Source organism: Pteropus alecto, unplaced genomic scaffold, assembly GCF_000325575.1.
Source record: "Pteropus alecto unplaced genomic scaffold, ASM32557v1 scaffold7, whole genome shotgun sequence".
In the NCBI taxonomy this organism is placed as follows: domain Eukaryota; kingdom Metazoa; phylum Chordata; class Mammalia; order Chiroptera; family Pteropodidae; genus Pteropus; species Pteropus alecto.
Window position 1 is genome coordinate 41,393,751 of NW_006494614.1, and position 20,332 is coordinate 41,414,082.

General features: G+C 33.8%; 1 protein-coding gene across 3 annotated transcripts in view; it reads right to left on the reverse strand.

Annotated features, from left to right (window-relative positions):
- The window catches only part of UBR2 (ubiquitin protein ligase E3 component n-recognin 2), a 99,639-nt gene that overhangs the window by 21,926 nt on the left and 57,381 nt on the right, over positions 1-20,332 (reverse strand). For 2 of the 3 annotated variants that reach the window (XM_006926549.3, XM_006926550.3), the window contains exons 19-34: positions 19,209-19,331; positions 19,015-19,078; positions 17,746-17,870; positions 15,833-15,885; positions 14,760-14,862; positions 13,956-14,004; positions 13,383-13,537; positions 11,688-11,790; positions 9,427-9,536; positions 9,237-9,317; positions 8,749-8,927; positions 8,068-8,267; positions 6,059-6,152; positions 4,145-4,306; positions 2,593-2,696; positions 1,799-1,877 (exon numbers count right to left, since the gene is read on the reverse strand). In XM_006926549.3, coding sequence (XP_006926611.1) covers positions 1,799-1,877; positions 2,593-2,696; positions 4,145-4,306; positions 6,059-6,152; positions 8,068-8,267; positions 8,749-8,927; positions 9,237-9,317; positions 9,427-9,536; positions 11,688-11,790; positions 13,383-13,537; positions 13,956-14,004; positions 14,760-14,862; positions 15,833-15,885; positions 17,746-17,870; positions 19,015-19,078; positions 19,209-19,331 — 1,784 coding nt within the window. The remainder of the gene's footprint in view (positions 1-1,798; positions 1,878-2,592; positions 2,697-4,144; positions 4,307-6,058; positions 6,153-8,067; positions 8,268-8,748; positions 8,928-9,236; positions 9,318-9,426; positions 9,537-11,687; positions 11,791-13,382; positions 13,538-13,955; positions 14,005-14,759; positions 14,863-15,832; positions 15,886-17,745; positions 17,871-19,014; positions 19,079-19,208; positions 19,332-20,332) is intronic. The other variant, XM_015600427.2, reaches the window with a different exon arrangement.

Consider the following 20,332-nt stretch of genomic DNA (forward strand, 5'->3'; position numbering starts at 1 on the left):
AGGGAAAGCAAAGAGTGTAGAAAGCAGAAAAGTTACAAGAAAATTAGAGGTCAGTCAGTCCAACAGGGCCAAGAGGAAGTTAACAGTAGGACTGCCTCAAAGAAGAGAAAAATCAAGAGGAGAAAACTGACAAAGAAATAACATAAAAAATCCTCAGAGTATAGGACACGAATCTTCAAATTAAAAGAGTATACTGAAAATAAAGGAAAGAGTCACATGCCAAAGAATACCACAGAGAAACTGCAGGGCACTAGGGACTTAAAAGATGATCCCAACCATTTCCAGAAGTAATAAAAGTACAAAGAAACAAGAATCAGAATGGTGTTAATTTCTCAACGGATGTTAAAAGTTTGTAAAACAATGCCTTCAAAATACTGATGAAAAGTTACTTCTAACCTATAATTCTATACTCAAATCATCAATCAAGCATATGGATAAAATAAACGTATTTCCAGACATGAAAACTTAACACCCAGGCACCCTTTCTTAGGAATCTGATGAAGGATGCATCTGTACAAAAACAAGGAGTAAATTAAGAAAGAGGAGAATATGAGGAACACGACCAGGGGGAGTCTCAGGGTGATAGCTGTGCTCTGTCCTGGTTGGTGTGGGAGGACGGAATCTGTCGGGGGAGGGTTCTAAGATAGAAGATCAGCTGATGGGTTTGAGGACTTAGAAAAGTTATTGTTAGGCATCGGAAAGACTTACTGCAGCATTTAGAGGGAAAACAAAAAAATAGCATACATAGAAAATCAAGTACATTAAAAAAACAAGGTAGTTATTAACCACAGGAAAGACAAAACTGGACATAAAAAAGAAATAGGATTAAAACACACAACTTATATCAGTGGAATCAATTACATAATATGAATTGCTAACTAATTCAACCAAAATTTGTGAAAGAACTCTACTGGGTGACTATAGATAGGGTAGAAGTAAGAGTTAAATCCTAAATTGCCAGCCAGTCAACAGAAAGCTACTGTTTAGAAATAATAAATTAAGAGACAGTCAACTAAACCTTTTAACTAGAATTATAGAAGTAAATAGCAGAAGAAATAAAAATGACAGGACTAGGGACAGAGAAGGGGAATGTGTAAGGCATAGGACTGATTTTTTTTTTCTATTTAAGCTTTTTCAGTATTATTTTATTGAGTTAACTTAGTATATGCCAGGAACAACTTCCAGGTGGCTTTACATGTATTATATTACTTCATCCTCATAACACCTTTGAGGTAGGTATTAGTATACTCACTTTACAGATGAGAAAACTGAGGTACAGGGAGGTCAAGCAATTTGCTTGCACAGTTGTACAGCTAGTAAGCTGTGCTGCTGGGTACTGACCAAGGAATCTAGCTCTAGAATCTATGCTATACTTTATAACTAATTGGTGATGGGATAAAAAAGGGTGAAAATACTCTGGGTTTGACCCTGTGTTACTAAGAGGTTGGTGGGACCCTAAGTAGAAATATGGAAGTCAGAAGGAAAGCACAGGATTTGGTGGGGAAGCTGAGTAGTTTGGATTTAGATGCACTGATGAGGTGTTGTCAAGGAGAGCCAGATAAAGGGAGTCAGCAATACAGACTAAGAGAGGCTGGCAAGAGTTAAACATGACACATGGTCCTTAGGTTTTTATCAATATACCCACAATATGTATCTTCACGTAATGCTTAAACCTCAGAATTCAAGATCAATGTCTTATAATATTTTGCTCCCTAGCTTACAAATTGTATTCTAACTGCTAATTTAATTTTTCATTTCAAGTGGGCCAAACTTAAAAGGAATAAAATAATATACTCACTTAGGATGAAAATCAGGCCTAAATCCTTCAGGGAGCTGCAATTCATCCATATTTTCTGAATTCTTTGAAGAGACAATATCTATAGAAACAAGCATTTCATATTATTATTCACAATATTTCTATGAATTTCAGCCATAAATTTCATTCTTCATAGAGGCCAAAAAAAAAAAACCCAAAAAACAAACAAACAAAAACAACCCCAGAAAAAATTCCCGTTAATAAAAATGGGCATAATATGCATTTAAAGCATGAGAAATACTATTGCTCTGACTGACCAAGGCACCTTCTTCAGTCACCTGTGCTTTTCCTAGTAGAACAGCCACTAGAAGATAGCAAAGGAAGGAAGGAAAGGAAGAATATGCTATTTTGTTTTTATAAAAACCAATAAGCTCTCATTGCTTTCCCATGTTTTAAGTGCAGTGCATGTCTATGAAACTTGGGAAGCCAAGCAACTCGGTAACGGCAACAATAAAGTCAGGCCACTGAGAAGTAAAGCTAGTTCTGCAACACTCAGTTATATTCCCCCAAATAAGTGAGGAATATTTACTACATGACTATTTATTACATGGGGAAATAAGTGAGGAATATTTATTACATGAACCTGTGGGTTTTCAAGGAACTAGAAGAAATGCAGTCAGGTCAAATTTAGTTCATTAGGACAAAGAAAATTAGAATAAGTCACATTTTAAAATGAGAGGTTTCGCTTTTTAAATATTCTTAAACAATTCTTTCTGGAACATTTTCCAACAATCTCAGACTTTAGGGAAAAATGAAAGCAGGTTATCAGGACTTACTAGGAATACTTTCTTCTTTCCTAAGAATCTGCAATGCTTTTATTTGCTGAGATATTGTTCTAATCCACTGAGTCAGATTTGGTTGGTCTGAAAAATTTAACCTGCTAGAAAAGATTATGAAGAGTGTTTAATATATTGTTGTTGCTTAGTTTAAGATACAAAAAGATTCCTTAAATGGTCATGGGCATAATATTTTAAACACAGTTTAAATATTTTTTAAAAAGCTATGGGGAAATTTGTTGCCTTTAAAAAAGATAAGAATAGATATCTGCCAATGGAAGTGAAAATATATTATTTGTCACTATGATGCTAACAACCTTTTTGTCAAAATTTTACTTTTTCAGTACTGGAATCTGCTAGTATTTATAAAATATCACAATTACCACAGCACCACTTTTATTGAGTACTTATTATGAGATAAGTACTTAGTAAAGCATTTACAGTATTAGATTTAATTCTCAAAATATTCAGGTGAAATAGGTTATATTATTGTTCCCATTTTACAGATGAGGAAACTGAGGTTTAAAGCTATGTAACTTAACTAAGGCCATGTAAAGGGACGGATCTTGCATTCAAACCGAGTTATATCAGACTTCAAAGCCTGTGTTCTTCATGACTATTCATAACTGGCTCTCATGGAAAAAATACAAAGTCGTGAAAAATAAAAGTGAAATCTAACAAAGGTATTTTTTTCTCCTTTTATGCAGTGAACCTTTAACAATGATTAACTTATCAGTTCAAATGCAGATGTTAAGTCAGCATCATATTATTTTGTGATTAAAAAGCATGAGCTTATACTCAAATCTAGCAGCATTTTAAGAACATTTTGTGGTATCATAAATTAAGGCATCATAGTTTGAACTCCTGAAATTGAAGAGAAAAAAACTAACTTTACTTTGAATTCAAATAGCAGCACAGAAATTAAGGTGATTCATATTCATAAAACTTAAATTACTATTTATGCATGTAAGGCAGACATAATTCTAAACTGAGAAATGAATATCAAATTTAAATAGCAGAATATGTCCAATACTCCTATTAAGTAGAAACACCCTAAAAATTATAAAATGACAAAACTTTTCCATTTTAAACATACCGACAAGTTTTCATTTTCTTGGCCCAATTCTGAAGCTACTGTCAGCCAGTAATTTATAGAAAAATTCTAGATTGTTACAATATTCAATTAAGTCAGCTTGAGCTTCAAAATTGGGCCCTATCAATTTACTGAGCATTTCTGGAAAAGTATGAGGGAGATATTTAAAGTACGGTCCCAGAAATAAAGAAGACAATTTTCATGAATGTACAAGAATCTGGTATCTGCTACGGTGTTTACGGGTGACCAAAATACTGTTAAATTTTGGCCTATTCCTTTCTAAAAACCAAAATAGTATTTTACAGGTCTGCTAGAAGAAATGACTAAGTGTAAAGTTTGGAAAATATCTGGAAAATATTATGCAATTAACCAGAGTAATTTCCCCTCTCTCTGGTTTTATTTCATTATCTTCAAAGGCAACTGTTACTGTGATGTACAGGTTTCATGAGCCAAACTTACTTGTTAGAAATATTTCTTGGAGGAAACAGCAGAGGAATAACAGTGTTACTCAAACATTCACAAAGGGGACACAGGAATTCTCCATTTTCTACGTCATAGCTTGTATGTAAGCGTAATCTCTGTTGCCTTCGCTGTTCTTTAGCTTGAACGGAATCAAAATACCTTTACAATTAGAGAACATTAGGTATCAAAAACAACGGTAATTTTTTCAATGACAGCCACAAGCTTCAACATTTTAAATAATTTGTTTTCTGATCCAATCAAAAAATGAGCAGAGGACCTGAACAGACACTTCTCCCTAGAGGACACGCAAATAACCAACAAATATATGAAAAGATACTCAACATCACTAGCCATTAGGGAAATGCAAATCAAAACCACAATGAGATAACATCTCACACCTGTTAGAATAGCTATAATCAACAGGAAAAGTAATAACAAATGTTGAAGAGGATGCAGAGAAAAAGGAACCCTCATACACTGCTGGTGAAACTGCAAACTGGTACAGCTGCTATAGAAAACAGTATGGAGGTTCCTCAAAAAACTAAGAATTGATCTACCATAGATCAAGCAATCCCTCTACTGGGTATTTACCCCAAAGACTTGAAAACTCATATCCAAAAAGACATTTGCACACCGATGTTCATAATAGCATTATTCACAGTGGCCAGGACATGGAAGCAACCGAAGTGTCCTACGATAGATGACTGGCTAAAGAAGCTGTGGTACATATATACAATGGAATATTACTCGGCCATAAGAAGAGATGAAATACTGCCATTTGTGACAACATGGATGGACTTTGAGATAATAATGCTAAGCAAAATAAGCCAGACAGAAGAAGTTGAAAATCACATGATATCACTTATATGTGGGATATAAACCTAAAAGCAACAAATGAACAGGATAAACAGAGACTCAGAAACATGGACAATGGACTAGTGGTTACCAGTGGGTAGAGGGTGGGTGAGGAGGGGAGAGGCAGATGGGGTAAAGGGAGTCAAATATAGGGGGTAAAGGGAGGGTGAAGTGGGTAAAGGGGATCAAATATATGGTAGTTGAAGGAAACTTGACTTTGGGTGGTAAACACACGATAGAATATATAGATGTCAAGTTATAATGTACACTTGAAAATTATATAATTGTATTAATCAATGTTACCCCAATAGACTCATTAAAAATTAAAAAAAATAAATAAAAAATGTTTTCACAAACAATCCAAAAATTAAAATCTTTAAATAAATTTTTAACACTGGTACTTGAGTTGCTTAAATATCAAAATGAGTTCTGAGAGTTTTAAAACAGGAGTCAAAAAGACGGCCTTGCAAATAAGCATTCATAAAGCAGCAAATTTCTTGGTCCCAGTGCTGTCTGGTCACTTTCCTGGGGTTCGTGGCTACTTCCTAGAGGAAGTTCATGTTAACTCAATGAGCGCAGTGCTAGAATTACACTATCGATTTGCTGGTTTTACAGAAGCACAGAAAGCACCAAAGTAGAAGAATAAGTATGAAGTCATCCCAGCTTAGCTCAGGTGAGCCATGACAATCTCAGGAAGTAACAAGGCAAGTACTAACACCTTAACAATTAAGAGCTGTTCACCTTTGAAGACATTACTCTTCTCGGGTTTATTCCACTATAAAAATCTTTTTTCTTCATGCAGTTTATTAGCCAATATAGATCCCCACATTAAAAAAATATATTTGATATACTATGAAATTTCTGCCACTCCTTTACATGTATGACAAAGTAAATCAATTTTAATTGTTATTTATTATGCAGTGATATGGAGTTTTTTTTCTTCAACATCTTTAATTCCTTATCCTTTTTTTCTAGAATGGCCTTACCCTTACATAAAAATTCAATTTTGAGCCTTCAGATAAGCTTCTCCTGACTAATATAAAGAATATAAGTTACCTTTGCCAACAATGGGCATGCATAATGTGTCCACAGCTACTGGTGTGTGTTCCACAAGACAGATTAGGGTGCATGAATAATGGATCATATTTTTCTGCATTATAAAACAAACAAAAAACAAAACAAAAAACCAAATGTTTAATTTTCCTATAACAAATGCACAACTTTAAATTGTGAAATCCTTGATAAGGGCTTATAAACTTGAAATGAAATGCTAGTTTATTCCTTTTTTTGAGATACAATAATTTAAGCAAGACTCTGGATTATTTAGAAAGCGACACCCTCTTTCATCAACTTTAGCAAAACATTCTTGAATTGTTAAATGAAACTGGAATTCTGTATGTAAGTACATTATTCTTTTGAACATTTCACGCTTTCAGGGCACTAAGAGACTCCACTCCCTCCAAAAGCCCTAAGGCTCAGTAAAAGGATATTCTTCATGGGGCGGCCGTTAATACCTTCAGGGCAGCTGGGTCACAATGATCTCTGACAAAAAAATGTTTAGGCAGTAATGGGGTGCTCCCTAGAGGACATTCTGCTAAACAACACCTATGCAGAGAATAACCATGATAACTGTACCAGAACCAAAGGGGCAATAAAATATCCAGACTAGGGCAGTCCAGACCAGAGGCGAGGAAGAGGGCCCATCAGACAGTCTTCTGTTCTGGTGCTAATCCTTTATATTCAACGGAGATGAAAAATAAAGACAACCATGAGATGGGTACCTGGTTTCTTTTGGAATTTTTTGAGTTATCTGTATAAATTAGTATAATCATAACATTCTATAAAGAATTACTCGAGTTTCAATTTGTTTCATATAATAGTGAAAATATCACAGCTTAAAGAAAATCCGCTTACACCCAGGCAAAGTTTTTTCTTCATCAAGTAACAAGTGAACTTGGGGACTTTATCTTCGCCTTGGAATGAAATTTATAAATTGCCTAGTTCAAATGACTATTTTTTAGATGAAGCTGACCAATCTTAACTGGGTACTTGAGAGTGACATTGTGTACACTTTCCTTACAGAAAAGACAAGTTTATCAGTGGGTTTTCAAAACTCCTTTCAATACTACAATGTGAAAGGCACTTGCTAAGTGCGTGCTTTGGAAATTCCTAAGACAGTTCCTACTCTCAAGTTTACTGGTATTGTTGAGGCATATGCACATATAAATAAATCTTAGAATAGAGACATAAAAGTATCTATGGTGGATACAATATGTGCAGCCTAGATGCCTCTGCAGGAATGAATGACTTATTCCCTCAGAAGCTTTGCTCAAGGCCACACCTTTTTCCAGAGGTCCCCCACAACCAGTCACTGATCAGTGTCCAGGTTTAAAGACCCAGGCCCCCCACTCCCTGAGGACACCTCTGAAGTGCTATCCAGCTCCAGAGCTCCCACAGGACAGGTGAGTGCTTTTGGGGACCACTCAACCTCTCTCTCACCCAAATCTGCTCCCTTCTCCTCCATTCCATAAATGCTGATGCCAAAACTCTCCCCAGTAAATGTTCTGCATGGTAATCTCTATCTCAAGAATGTGCTCTTGGGGAACCGTCTGTGATACAGTCACTACTCTAAGTCAGAATCTGGCTCAAGGATTACTTCTCACATAGGTGACTCATACAACTGTTCTCAAGAGATTTCACTTTGGATCTATCCGTGAGACAAAATAATTATTACTGTTATTTCAGTGTGTCAACTAATTATAAGGACTTTAACAAGTATGCTGAAGAATGGGTAAGACTGCTAAGTACCAAAGAATGTTAATGTTATATTACAAAGAAAAACTTTCCTTTGAATCTCTACTATTTACCAGCTGTTTAATTCAGCAATGATACTTAACCTTCTGGAATGTTTCCTCAACTGTCAAATGGAGAATTTCTGCCCAAGTTACCCAGAATACCACCAAGCTTATAGAGTTATTATTAGGTTAATAAAATTTTGTATATCACTATGTATACTAAGTGGCAGTCATTACTAATAAGGAAGAGAGGATCTAGCTATGACTTACCTGGATCCTGAATGAATTTACTTCTGTTTTTTGATAATACAGTTGATCTTTGAACAAATGCTGCCAGGACCATTGCCCTGCTTTCCACCTTAACCTCTTGTTCCTCTTGACACAATATACAGGTAACAAATTGTCTTTGTTTAGGGACCTGAGTTTGTGCTGGGCCCAATGCTGTAAATGTCATATCTGAAATCATAGGGCTGTAATAAAAGGTTATGAGTATAATTACTGAACCTAAGAAGTTTTTATATAATCTTAAACAGTAGACTTCAAGTAAGCACATATTCAACACATATAATTTTAATGACTTAAATTGCCAGGAATCTTTCATATGTATCAAACCATCTCCTTTCATCTTCATAGCAATCCAATATGCAACACAGAAGCCAGACACTTAATTGAGCCCACTGTACTCATTCTTTTATGAATGTCATGGGTCTTCCGTATATCATTTTAAGCATACACATTAATTATCTATAGTCAGAGATATTCTCATAAACATGTACTAATAAACTCAGATTTCTAAGATTAGTTTCTCTAACTGGAGGCCACAAAATTTACCTATCAATCCTCTAAATTACTTTAGATTAAAAGTGTACTTACAAGGAAAAAACACATTTTTTCTCAGTTGAGAATCAGTGATCGAAAGATTATTTTTTTATTTTATTATTATTTTTTTACCTATTATCAAGAGCAGCAGAGGTGGAGACATCCAGTTCTAATGTCTGCTGGAAGAGTTCTTTGTTCTCATCAATGAAGTGCCGCTGCATCTCAGACATCTGGGCCATGATCTTTTCTCTGCGCAGTCTGGCAATCTCAGCTTTTCTCTTCCTCTCAGCTTTGTCTTTGTCTCTTGAACTCTGAAATTATGTTTCGTTTAATTAGACATCACATACTAAGTGCATATTTTTTCCCAAAGCAGAAATATCTTTATTGTAAATACTAATTAAAAACTATTTTACCATCTCACTTATCTAAACAAGAGAAAAGATTTCTTAATCAACCTGTTAAAAAAAAGGCACACCAAAAAATTTGCTACCACTAATAAAAACAAAGTTTCTTGGAATTTACATTTTTGTGATTAATATTAACTATCAACTTACTGCAGATAAATTTAAATAGTGAACTTGCTACAATTTTTCAATATTACCACACTTTACTTCTTATACCTCTTCCATTATGGTTCCTTCTGTCTCTGCTACAGGACTGACAGATGAACTCTCCCTCATTTTCTTAATAGTATTAAAAGTCTATGGGGAAAAAAAAGAGTAGTTATTCTGGTTATGAGATATTATCAAAACTTAAAGATAAATATTTAATGTTTCTCACAAAAAGCAAGAGTAATGCAGGAAATTTTACCTTTAATATCCATCTAATCATATCTTTGTGGACTTCTAGGTAGGGAGCATTTTGCAGTGTTTCCAGCATAGCTAGTATACTAGGACAGTTGTTTGGTGCTTCACCAGGTTCTATGGCAGAAAAAATAAAAGGCACAATGACAATAGCTAACATTTTGTAATGCTTATTACTATGCATGAGATGATAATAAAGTTGCTTATAATATCATCTGCCTATCATTTGATTATAGTTCTTCCTATGAGAGATTTCAGTACTTCTTGAGAATGTGACATATTTGTAACTTCACAAACTAGTTGTTAACAACTATAATGCTTTAATCATTCAAAAGTGACGTCTTATATCAAATGATTATTTTAACATACTCTCTAGCAAAGTTAAATAAAACCCAGGTAAAAAGTCTATCTGGGATTTTATAAGTCTAAGAAAATGAATTAGGGCTATAGGGGTGCATTTGTGTATAAATGTATCTATTTGTTTTGACTTTTTCTTCAAAGAAATCTAAATTAAAAAATAAACTTCCTTTATGAATTATTTCTTTATCTGAGGAAAAGAAAGAAAAATCGAGTCCATATTCTTAAGAGTGCATTTAATCCAAAATTAGCTAATTTAGCTTTATAGTTGGAAATGTCCAATAACTCATTTTTTTTTAAATTTAAGTGTTACCATTCCGGCAAAATGTTCCTAAGAGAAGAGATTAAACTATGTGATCTTTAATATTCTTCCAGATCAAAAATTCTGTGGCTAAGAATTAGAGATATGACTCTAGTGTGTTTTAATTATATAAAAGGTTTAAAGAGAAATACTGAGAAAGATCCAGAGAAAATGATTGTTGGAAGGAAGGAAGGAAGGAAGGAAGAAAAAAGAGAGAGAACCTGAGATTGTAAGTGACTAGTGAATGAAATTAGGGAGTTCTTTGTGGGGCTATCCTAAAAGTAAAAGCGCTGGTAATAAAAAAGGCAAAAGACACAATGTTAGTCCACAGAAAGAAATGCTGGCGGAGAAGAGAGAAGGGAAAGGCTAGCACCCAAAAATGTGATCTTCAGTGGGAAAAAGTAGTTTCCCCTCTTTCCACTCTTCCTACCACTTAACTGGATAAAAGCAAAAAGGGAAAAATATAGCTCTAGCAGCACACGAAGACTCCTCCTCCCTACCTCCCAGTAGAACCTAGTATTCTTAGTCATTATCTTTTAGGAAGAAATGGCAGAGAACATGACACTAAGCAAAGTTATAGAAATAATCTTTTACAATCAAGAAATTAATAAACTCCTATTTTACTACCATAAATTCATTTAAACACCTTTTAAGTGGCTGATTGCGGGTCTGGGGCAGGAAAAAGTAAAGATGAGCCTGGGCATCTTTTGTGCACAGAAAGCAACGTGGTGCTCAAACACTAATAGGGTTGAGTCAAAAGGACAAAGAAGCCAACTGAACAGATTCCCACTGACTAAAACTGGCAGTCTGAGCACTGAAAGGAATACTGATTATAACTGACTATGAAACACTGAATAAATAAAAATCCATGAGTAATATTAAAACAAAAACAACCCTAAGCAAAAAGATTCACAGTTGTTACCACTGCAGGTAACTATTAGACCAACTGCCTATTCTGAAAATTACAAAGAAAAAGTTTCTCTTTAGAGTCATTATATTATGACATTTAAAACAAATGGTTCAAAAAAAAGTGTGTAAATGTAAAAGCAAACATAGCAATTATAGTATTACATAGCAAACATAGTATAACTAACTACTGAATCTAGATGGTTGGTATGTGAATATTTACCATATAATTCTTTCAATTTGTCTATATGTTTGACATTTTTAATAAAAAGCTAAAAAAAACCTCTATTACCTTTAAAAAAGTCACATTATGTAAGATGTGAATAATCTAATATCCTATAGATAATTTTCTTATTTTTAGTGTTTTTGTAAGATAACATCAACAATTTAAAGTGAAATCCTGATAGTGTACTTTGTTTTAAAGTTTTAAATGCATGTGCTATACCGATGTCAAACTAAAGACTTCTCATTAATTTGTTCATGAATTAAAGTTTATATATTAAGTATGTGTATACTTTACATATTTTTGTAAAAATATATCAGGATCTGATATAGTACCTTTAATACACAGATGAATATATATAGCTTCAGAAAGCCAGATTAAATATAACCTATTTAGAACCTATATGATTAAATAACAGGCTATATTACAAATTTAAAATCATTGATATCTTGAGTTAGTTTAATAAAAAGCATATACATACTTGAGATCTTCTGAGTGAAGGTAAATGTTACTATATGCTCTTCCATGACATTCTCCAAGTGCTGTTTTTCTTCTTGTAGTGCCATTCCAATTAAATGTAATACCTCAAATATAACATGTTTTGTAAATTTTAGTAAAATGAAAATCAAGTATATATTTATGGAAGAAATTAAAAAGAATTCACTATTAAAAAAGATAAATTATTAAAAACTAAGTGAATTAAAAATAACTTGAAGTACTAACTTTTATTAAATTCAAACTCTACAGATCATTTTGTAATAATGAATTCTCAGCAAGGAAACAATAATTTCTATTTCAGCTAGGAAGAAAATTCAACTGCAAATTTTTAGGGTGACCAGATGTGATCAGCAAATCATACAATATATAATTTTCAGCTTTATTTTTTCCATACACTACAGTCTTAAAAAAATATTCTAAGAATCAGTAGCCAAATAATTAGAGCTGAAAGAATCTATCATGTAATTATCCAGTCTATAATACTACCTAGTTTATTTTCTCTTTCTAAGGACTAAAAGTCTTAATCATCTCAGAAAGAGACATACTTTTATCTCTAATGCCACATAATTTATAAAGATGTCCGCAGTTCTTCAGTATATCTCACAAATAATTTATCAGACTTCTATTGTGGTAGTCAAACTCGGAAAAACTAGGTTAGCCTGAATGACATAAAGCAAATGTAAATATTAAGGTAAATGCCGTTCACCCCCTTTTTTCTCCATCATTTCCCACAAATCTTTTGCTCATACAACACTGATGGTCTTTAGTATACCACAGTTCTCATACTTTTACATTTTAAGTGTATGTTTACAAATGCGAGAGGGGGTATAAGTTAGCCAATGACATACATGAACCTGCTGAGTCAATGGGAAAAACTGTAGCTTTGGAGGAAAGCTATGGAGGAAAACTTGCCTTCCTCTGAATCCTGGCTTCACTGCTTTCAAGCCACATTCCCTTAGGGAATCCCTCTATCTAATGTTATCATCTTTAGAAAAAAGCAGCTTTCCTCTAAAGCTTTGAGGATTACAAATATTGCACTTGTCTAGCACAGAATAAGGCATAGGGTAGGCTATTTCTATAAACTGAATAATTATTACTACATTACTTATTAGTTGAGTAACAGGGATGAGTTAACTAGATCTTACTAAAATTTGACTTTCTCATCTACACAGTGGAAAAGTTGTATCTACTAACAGGGGTGTTATGTAAATTCAATGAAATAATAATTTAAGAATGACTTACATTAAAGCTATAAAGTAAAATACAAACAATGTTCTAGACTTGCCACTTATCAGCCCTAGGACCATAAGTCTCTGAGTTTCAATTTTTTCATTTGCAAAATATGGACACTGATGAATTCACAGGTTTTTTGAATTAAATGAAAAACATGTCGAAGATAACACTTTATAAAAATAACAGAGTACTGCATAAACAAAGACATATTAGGACCAATCGATGAAAGACAGAGTAGCCAACAAGACAAAGGTAATCACAATCACGTAGAGAAAAATCTGCCAGGCTCTTATTTTCATTGTCAGACACAGAAGTGGCAACAATATACTATATTTCAAATTAAGGTAATGCTACATTTGTCTTAAGTTTTCTGTGTACAGATACTGACAAGAGTATTTTGGCTTTTACTACAAAACATATAAATACTAAATATCTTCAAACCTACCCTTTGCAGCATGGACTCAGACCAGGTGTATCCATTATGTTCCACAGCCCACTGCAGTATTGTTCTCATGATGCACAACATGACATCTGACTGCAAAATGTTAACCAGACTTGCGAACAGAGGGCAGAATGGAGGCAAAACTGGAGGTGGAAGTGCTGAAAACACAGTTATTATTGGTTTCTTCTGTAAAACATGCTTAAAAAAACTATCACTTTATTAGATAATTTTGACAGTCTTCACTCAACAAATATTCATTAACACACATCTTAACGCTGTATTTTACCTTAAGGTCAGTCAAAAATGTATTAAAATAGCTACATAAATAGTGGCAGTACAAAGGAAAGCCTTTCTTTTCCCTAGAAATGTCTTAAGATCTGAGATAAAAACATCAACCCAGGGATGATGCACAGTAAAGACTATTTCTCTATTAGTATATTTATTAGTCCTTTGAATGTTTACTTGGAAAGCTTATATTCAAACCTACTTCTCTAAGGATAAACGTCTTAGTCAATAAAAACAAAGTTTAACAAGTAAAAAAGACTGATATGAGATTTTTGGGACGATTAAAAATACCTGTATCTTCCTTATTTTGTCTTTTCAATTTCCGTTGAGCTTCTTCTGCCTAATAAAAAAGAAAGTAATTTGAATGGCGAATTAATAATACAAAACAACTCAACAGCCAAAACTACTGATATGTTAATCTTTCTCAGCTCATCTTCTGATTTTAGAAGATTTTTATCCTTAGTTTTGTAGTCCCACATCAACTTTATACATCAAGGTTAATTTTTCCTCCCAAATCCCTCAAATGGGTTCTTTCTTGCTTTAAAATGCAGGGGAAACATATGTAAACCCAAATCAAAAATTTATGTAGGTTGGAGCTCTAGGACATACATCAAAAACTAAACAAAAGCTTCCTGTTTAAATTTTGTTTAATTCCATTTACTGAAAAAAGTCTTTTAAGAGTAGAACTGCTAAACAGCAAAATTTAACTAGCTGAGAATTAGGAAAATTCTATAAATCACTATGGAAAAGCACAATGTTAATCAGCAGTAATTCTGAAATAAATTTAAAATGAGCTGATTATAACACAGACTGACAATTTGTATTCAAAAGCCAATAATATATATACAATTATATATGTGTGGGTATGTGTATAATTATATGTATGCACAAAATACTGGGGAGAAAACCCAAAACGTTAGGTGGCAGTATTATAGGTAATCTGTACTTTCTTCTTTATATCTTTTCCAAATTTCCTACAATAAAAATATATCCTTTTTCGATCTGTGAAAAGCAGTAAAAGTTGTTTAGAAAGCAGTAAAGAAAAAAAAATCTAACCCAACTCTTCCCCAGTACACTTTTAATTTTCCTAATTACCTTGGACTGCTCTGCCCTTGAAAAGTGATAGAAATACAAATTGAACTCTTTGGCACACTCTGGTTTCAGTTCATACATGCCTCGTCCTGTTAATCCAGGTTTCCTATTAAAAAAAAAAGTCCTTAAAATATTATTACTGAAGTCATACACTAATTCATGAGACAGTATTAGATAACAGAATAGAAAGCAGAGCTCTCATATACTGCTGGTGAATATAAGCTAGTACGATTTTCTGTGGGTGAATTCGGAATATAATTCCAAAGGATAATAGGCATCCATTTTGAGTTTATAGCATGTCCACTCTGAGTTTATCCTAACTGCACAAGTCAATATGATGGTCACTGCAGTGGCAACAATTCAAAGTCTAACAGGGAATAGGCTACACACTATGACATCTCCAAACAACTGAACACCATTAAAAGTGATGTTAACTTCTACATTTTGACATGTAAAGATGTCTGTGGTAAGTCCTACCAGTTGGAAAAAGTAGGTACAACTTTAGGGTTTAAAGAATCTCTTCTGTATTTTTTTCCCTATATTTTCTCTAAAAGCATGTAATACCTTTATAATTAACAAAAATAAAGACATTGCCATAGGGTGGGGAGCAAGTAAAAAGCAGCATTAAGACATTGCCTCAACAACCTTAAGGGGATAAACAGTTTACTGAATGGGCAACATACTACACACAAGAGAATGCAGCATTCAGAGGCCATGCCACAATTTAGTATATTCAAATGTAAACAAAGAAAGCAATTTTAAGAAAGGTCAATGCATTTACTTGAGTCACCTACTCAGGTTAAAGTTAATTATCTAAAACTTATCAGCTATGAACATTTATTCTGAATACAATGAAAATCCTCATAAAGCTATTACTTTTGGTTGGTGAGTGCAGAGCTAGATTATGAAAGTGAAAGTGAGTGAGGAATATAGTTCAGCATTAAATATTTGAAAATGTCATTCTCTGAAAGCAACAATTTCATTCTCTGTTCCATCAAAGGGGACACTGAGAAAAATGAATGTGTAAAAAAATGTGTAAAAAAAACTGAACGTGAAAAAACAGAAAGTAAACTCACTTGAAATGGGCAACTTCTTCAATGACACTCTCCATGCCAGTCTCCTTGTTCTCCTAAAGGTATAGGAAACAAGCGTGTTTCATGTTCAGAACATCTGTTAGCACTCTGAGCACTGGGCTTTTTATCTCATTATGCCTCATACAGCAATTCTATGAAGCAGATATACTATTATCTTGAAATTTATAGATGAGGATTCTATAGTAAACATATGATTAATATACAATTAAGGAAATTTATTTGGTAAGCTAACATTTAGATTGATATAATTAAAAATGAAGTCACTACCATAGGAAATTAAGGTGGCAGCTCACTAAAGGAATTAAAAAAATTCAAAGGAAAACACAAATTATACATAACATTTAAACAAAATTTATGTCAGATACTGTAATATCTTGTGAAATAGTTACACTAATTTATCTATTTTTAGTAAAACAGTATTTCCTAAATCATATCCCATTCACAAATAAGATGTTAATAGGAATTCTGTAAATAAAGAATTCTCCGGTCAAAAATATTTAGTAAATATAGTTTCTATCACTTTATACAAAGCATATATATAGCACTTTTAAACTGTTGTTTTAAATTTTATTCTTCCTTAAAGTCTAAGTGAAACCATAATTGCTTCTTCATTTAACAACTTAGGATTCATTTCCTGCATTAAAAAGTACAAGTAATTTTTATTCTGACTAGATATTTAGTGATATTAAGAAATTATTATATTTTTAGGTGTAATTAATGGCACATGGATAGGTTTTCCTGAATGCTCTTATCTTTTAAATCAGTTGCTCAGCCTTGGTGTTACTGACATTTGGATCAGCTAATTCTTCATTGTGTGTGTGTGAGTGTGTGTGGGGGAGGTCTGTCCTGAGCACTGTGGAATGTTTAGCAGTATTCCTGGCCTCTGTTTATTGGATGCCAGTAGCACCACACACCCTGCCTTGAGTGCCCAAGGTCCCCTGGGGGGCAAAATAGTCCTTGGTAAGAACCATTGTTTTAGGTATGTAGAATTCTAGTTGTAGATGAAATAGTAAACCTGACTTTCTCTATAAAATAATCTAGTGGGGAGGACAGAGATTATTGGTTGGGGCATAGATAAGATTGGTCATTTGTTGAAGTTGGTGATGGGTTCGTTATACTATGTTTTCATTGCTATAAATGTTGGAAAATTTTCACAAAACAAAGTTTAAAAGAAGTATTATTATGTAAGAATATAGGTTTAAATCCAAGAAGAATAAACATTAAGATTGAAAGTTTTGATTTTATGTTTCAAATTTGAGAAAACATTTTGAAAAGCCTCAAAGAAAATAAAATCCTTTCCCAACTATAAGTTTTGGGTTTCTAAAAAGTCTCACGGCTGAAAAACAGGTGGCTGAGTACTTAAGGTCCTGGGAGGAAAAAGTTACAATTAACCTATGAAATCCCATGTGAATATTATTTTACATTCACTAAAATTAAAGACATGGCTCACTAAACTAAGGAGAAGAGTTTTTGGATGTTTCAGGAGGACAAAGCTCTGGGAAACTTTAGTTTAGTCAACACAACTGAGTAGATATTTCTCACTCCGTTCCTCAAAATACTCTACCTACGGCAATTTTGTACTGAAGACTCTATAACAACCCTTTCTAATGGAGACATATATTCTGTCCCAAGGACCAGGTTTACTTTTACTCAGAATATTTACCTTTTTCGAGGCTTCACCATAAAAGATTCTATTCGTATGCTGTTCTCCACTCCCAGTCCCTATTATACTCTTTTTCTAATTATTTCTAATAAGAGTGACTAGAGTTATACATGTCCAAGAGCCGTAGTTTTCACAATCGTGAAAAAGGTACATATAAGTAAGTCTATATAAACTAGACTAATAGGTAGGAAAAGAGTTCTATAATCTTCTTTTTAAAAATGTAAGTACTTACATCTTCAGGTAAAGATTTTACCAATTCACTATGAGCCATAGGTTTGATGCTCAACTGATGGATAATCTCTCGCTTAATTTCATCTGTAGCATTTACCTGTCCAACTCCAGGATTAAATCTCTCTCCTGTCAACAATGAAAAAGTATATATACACACACATTTAATATAAACACAATACTTATGTGATAATATACTCATAATTCACACAACACAATACATTTTTCTTTCTGTGCAATGAAAAGCAATGACTGGTCTGGCAACAAGCTAGGGCGAGAGCAACTCCCAACCATACTTCTGAGTCTCAGACACAATAGGTGAGTGCAGGCTTTAGGCAGTGGAGAGAGAAGTCCGGTTGTAGTTTTGAAAGAATGGGATCAGAAGGTGGGAAGGGATTAGAAGTAGTCAAGAATTGCTACAGCAGTTGTACCAGTAGCCTAGGGAACTGCTTGCATGCCATCTGCCATGTGGTAGCAGGGAGGGAGAGCCTTCCTCTGTCCTTCTATCTAGTGGCAAATGAGATATCACCTTCTGAGACCTCCTTCATTGGTATCACATCCTGACAGTTGCCAAGAGTCTCTGCTCTATGGACTGTAGAGAGTCTGAAATAGCAGGGGAGGTAGGAGAAGGTAAAGGATAAAATAGGAAAGATAGAGGCAACAGGACTGAAAACATAGGCAAAAAGAAATCTGCTTCTATAAGCGACAGGTCTCTATTAACTTGGAATTATGATATCTGAAGTCAAGATGACACTTTTGCACTACAAAACCAGAGATTAATAAAGCTAAGATATAAAGTAACAGTAAATAGCTCCTAAATATTCCATTCTTGCTAAATTTTTGTGTCCCTCTTATTTTCCCCAAAACAAAGAATTTTCCAGTTTATTCTGCTTTAGCACTTATGTTCTCTCTCCTTTTTTCAAAGCACCACAGTGCTGTTACTCTCAACATGACAGTAACCAGAGAGGAGAAAAAGATGGGTACTCTAATCTCCTTCTGCTGGGTAGCCACTCAAACAAACAAATAAGCAAACACACACACACACACACACACACACACACACACACACACACACACAGTTCAGAAATTCTGAACTATTTGCTACCACAAAAGCCAAAGGAATTTATAAATGTCTCAAACAATCCAAACTTACCAACAAGCACACACACACACACACACACACACACACACACACACAGTTCAGAAATTCTGAACTATTTGCTACCACAAAAGCCAAAGGAATTTATAAATGTCTCAAACAATCCAAACTTACCAACAAGCATTATAATGAGGTATAACATTTCTTCTATTAAAGTATTGTTTTGCTGAACTACATCCTATAATAAGGGGGGGAGATAAAGTTCAGAGATAAGAATACAAATGCTCTATTATTTCAAATGATTAATATAATCAAGAAGAATAAAAGACGGTTCTTTAATAATGTGGCCTCATAAAACATGTTCTTACCTTCTGGGTAATCTCAGAACTAAATCTTTTTCCGTAGTCTGGAGTACTGAAAATCTGATAAAGTTCAAAGCGGCTGAGCATTATCATCAGGAAATGATTTGGGTCCATCATGGAGACACCTGTCTTTTTTTTTTTTTTTTTAAATTTTTGAGGTAAAATAAAAGAGGAAGGTCAAAAGAACTACTAAATAATTAGTGAGAGATATTCTGGTTTGCACAAGAGAAAGCAGGTTGCGTAGACACCAATCCCAATAAAAGACTAAAACCCACTTAGCCCCAATCCCATTTGTGGTAGCTGTAAGTGTAGACAGGAATATAAGCTGGTAAAACAGACAAAACATAAACAAAACAAAACAAAATTCCGTTAAGTCCACACATCAGAATAACACGGACTATACGTTCTCTTTTCTTTTAATGCTTTGAATTAATTGTATTCCTCTGAATTCAGGTCTGAAGTTTTATTTCAGGTTCTCTTATCACTGTCTGGTATATGGCCTCGGAGAGAAATGTGGTACGGCAATTAAGCTTCTATTATTTTTTTATACATATCGTTTTAAACTCTTATCAAGAATTCTTAAGCTAATTTTTGGTGATAAATGCTACACTAATGAAAGCAACAGCTTTTAAATATTAGTTTTAATTGTCCTTTAGTTCCATTTGTATAAAATCAACTTGGATTTTAATTTATTTTGAACCAATAATTTTTTGAAACATATTTCATAATCTATAATTTCTAACCCATTTAGCAATAAAACTGCTATATGAAAAGCATTGTGCTATGCGCAATGGACAAAAAACAAGGAACAAGATAGAATTGGCATGGTCTAGCGGAGGGGATGAAAAGTAAACAGGCAAGCACAATCAATATTAATGCTATGGTAGAGATAAGCACCATGCTATGGGCCCTCTCACAAGGGACATTTAGCCATGGTTTAGTGTCAAGGAAGGCTTCCAGAGAAACTGACACTAAACTAAACACTAAGACATGCAGGAAAATAGGTTACTAGTAAACAGAAAAAGAAGGGGTTGGGGTGGGCAATCTAGGGAGCAAAAAAAATAAACATGCAGTTTAAGACTTAAGAAAGAGCATGGCAAATTTAGGGAATTTTAAAGCAGTTAAGTATC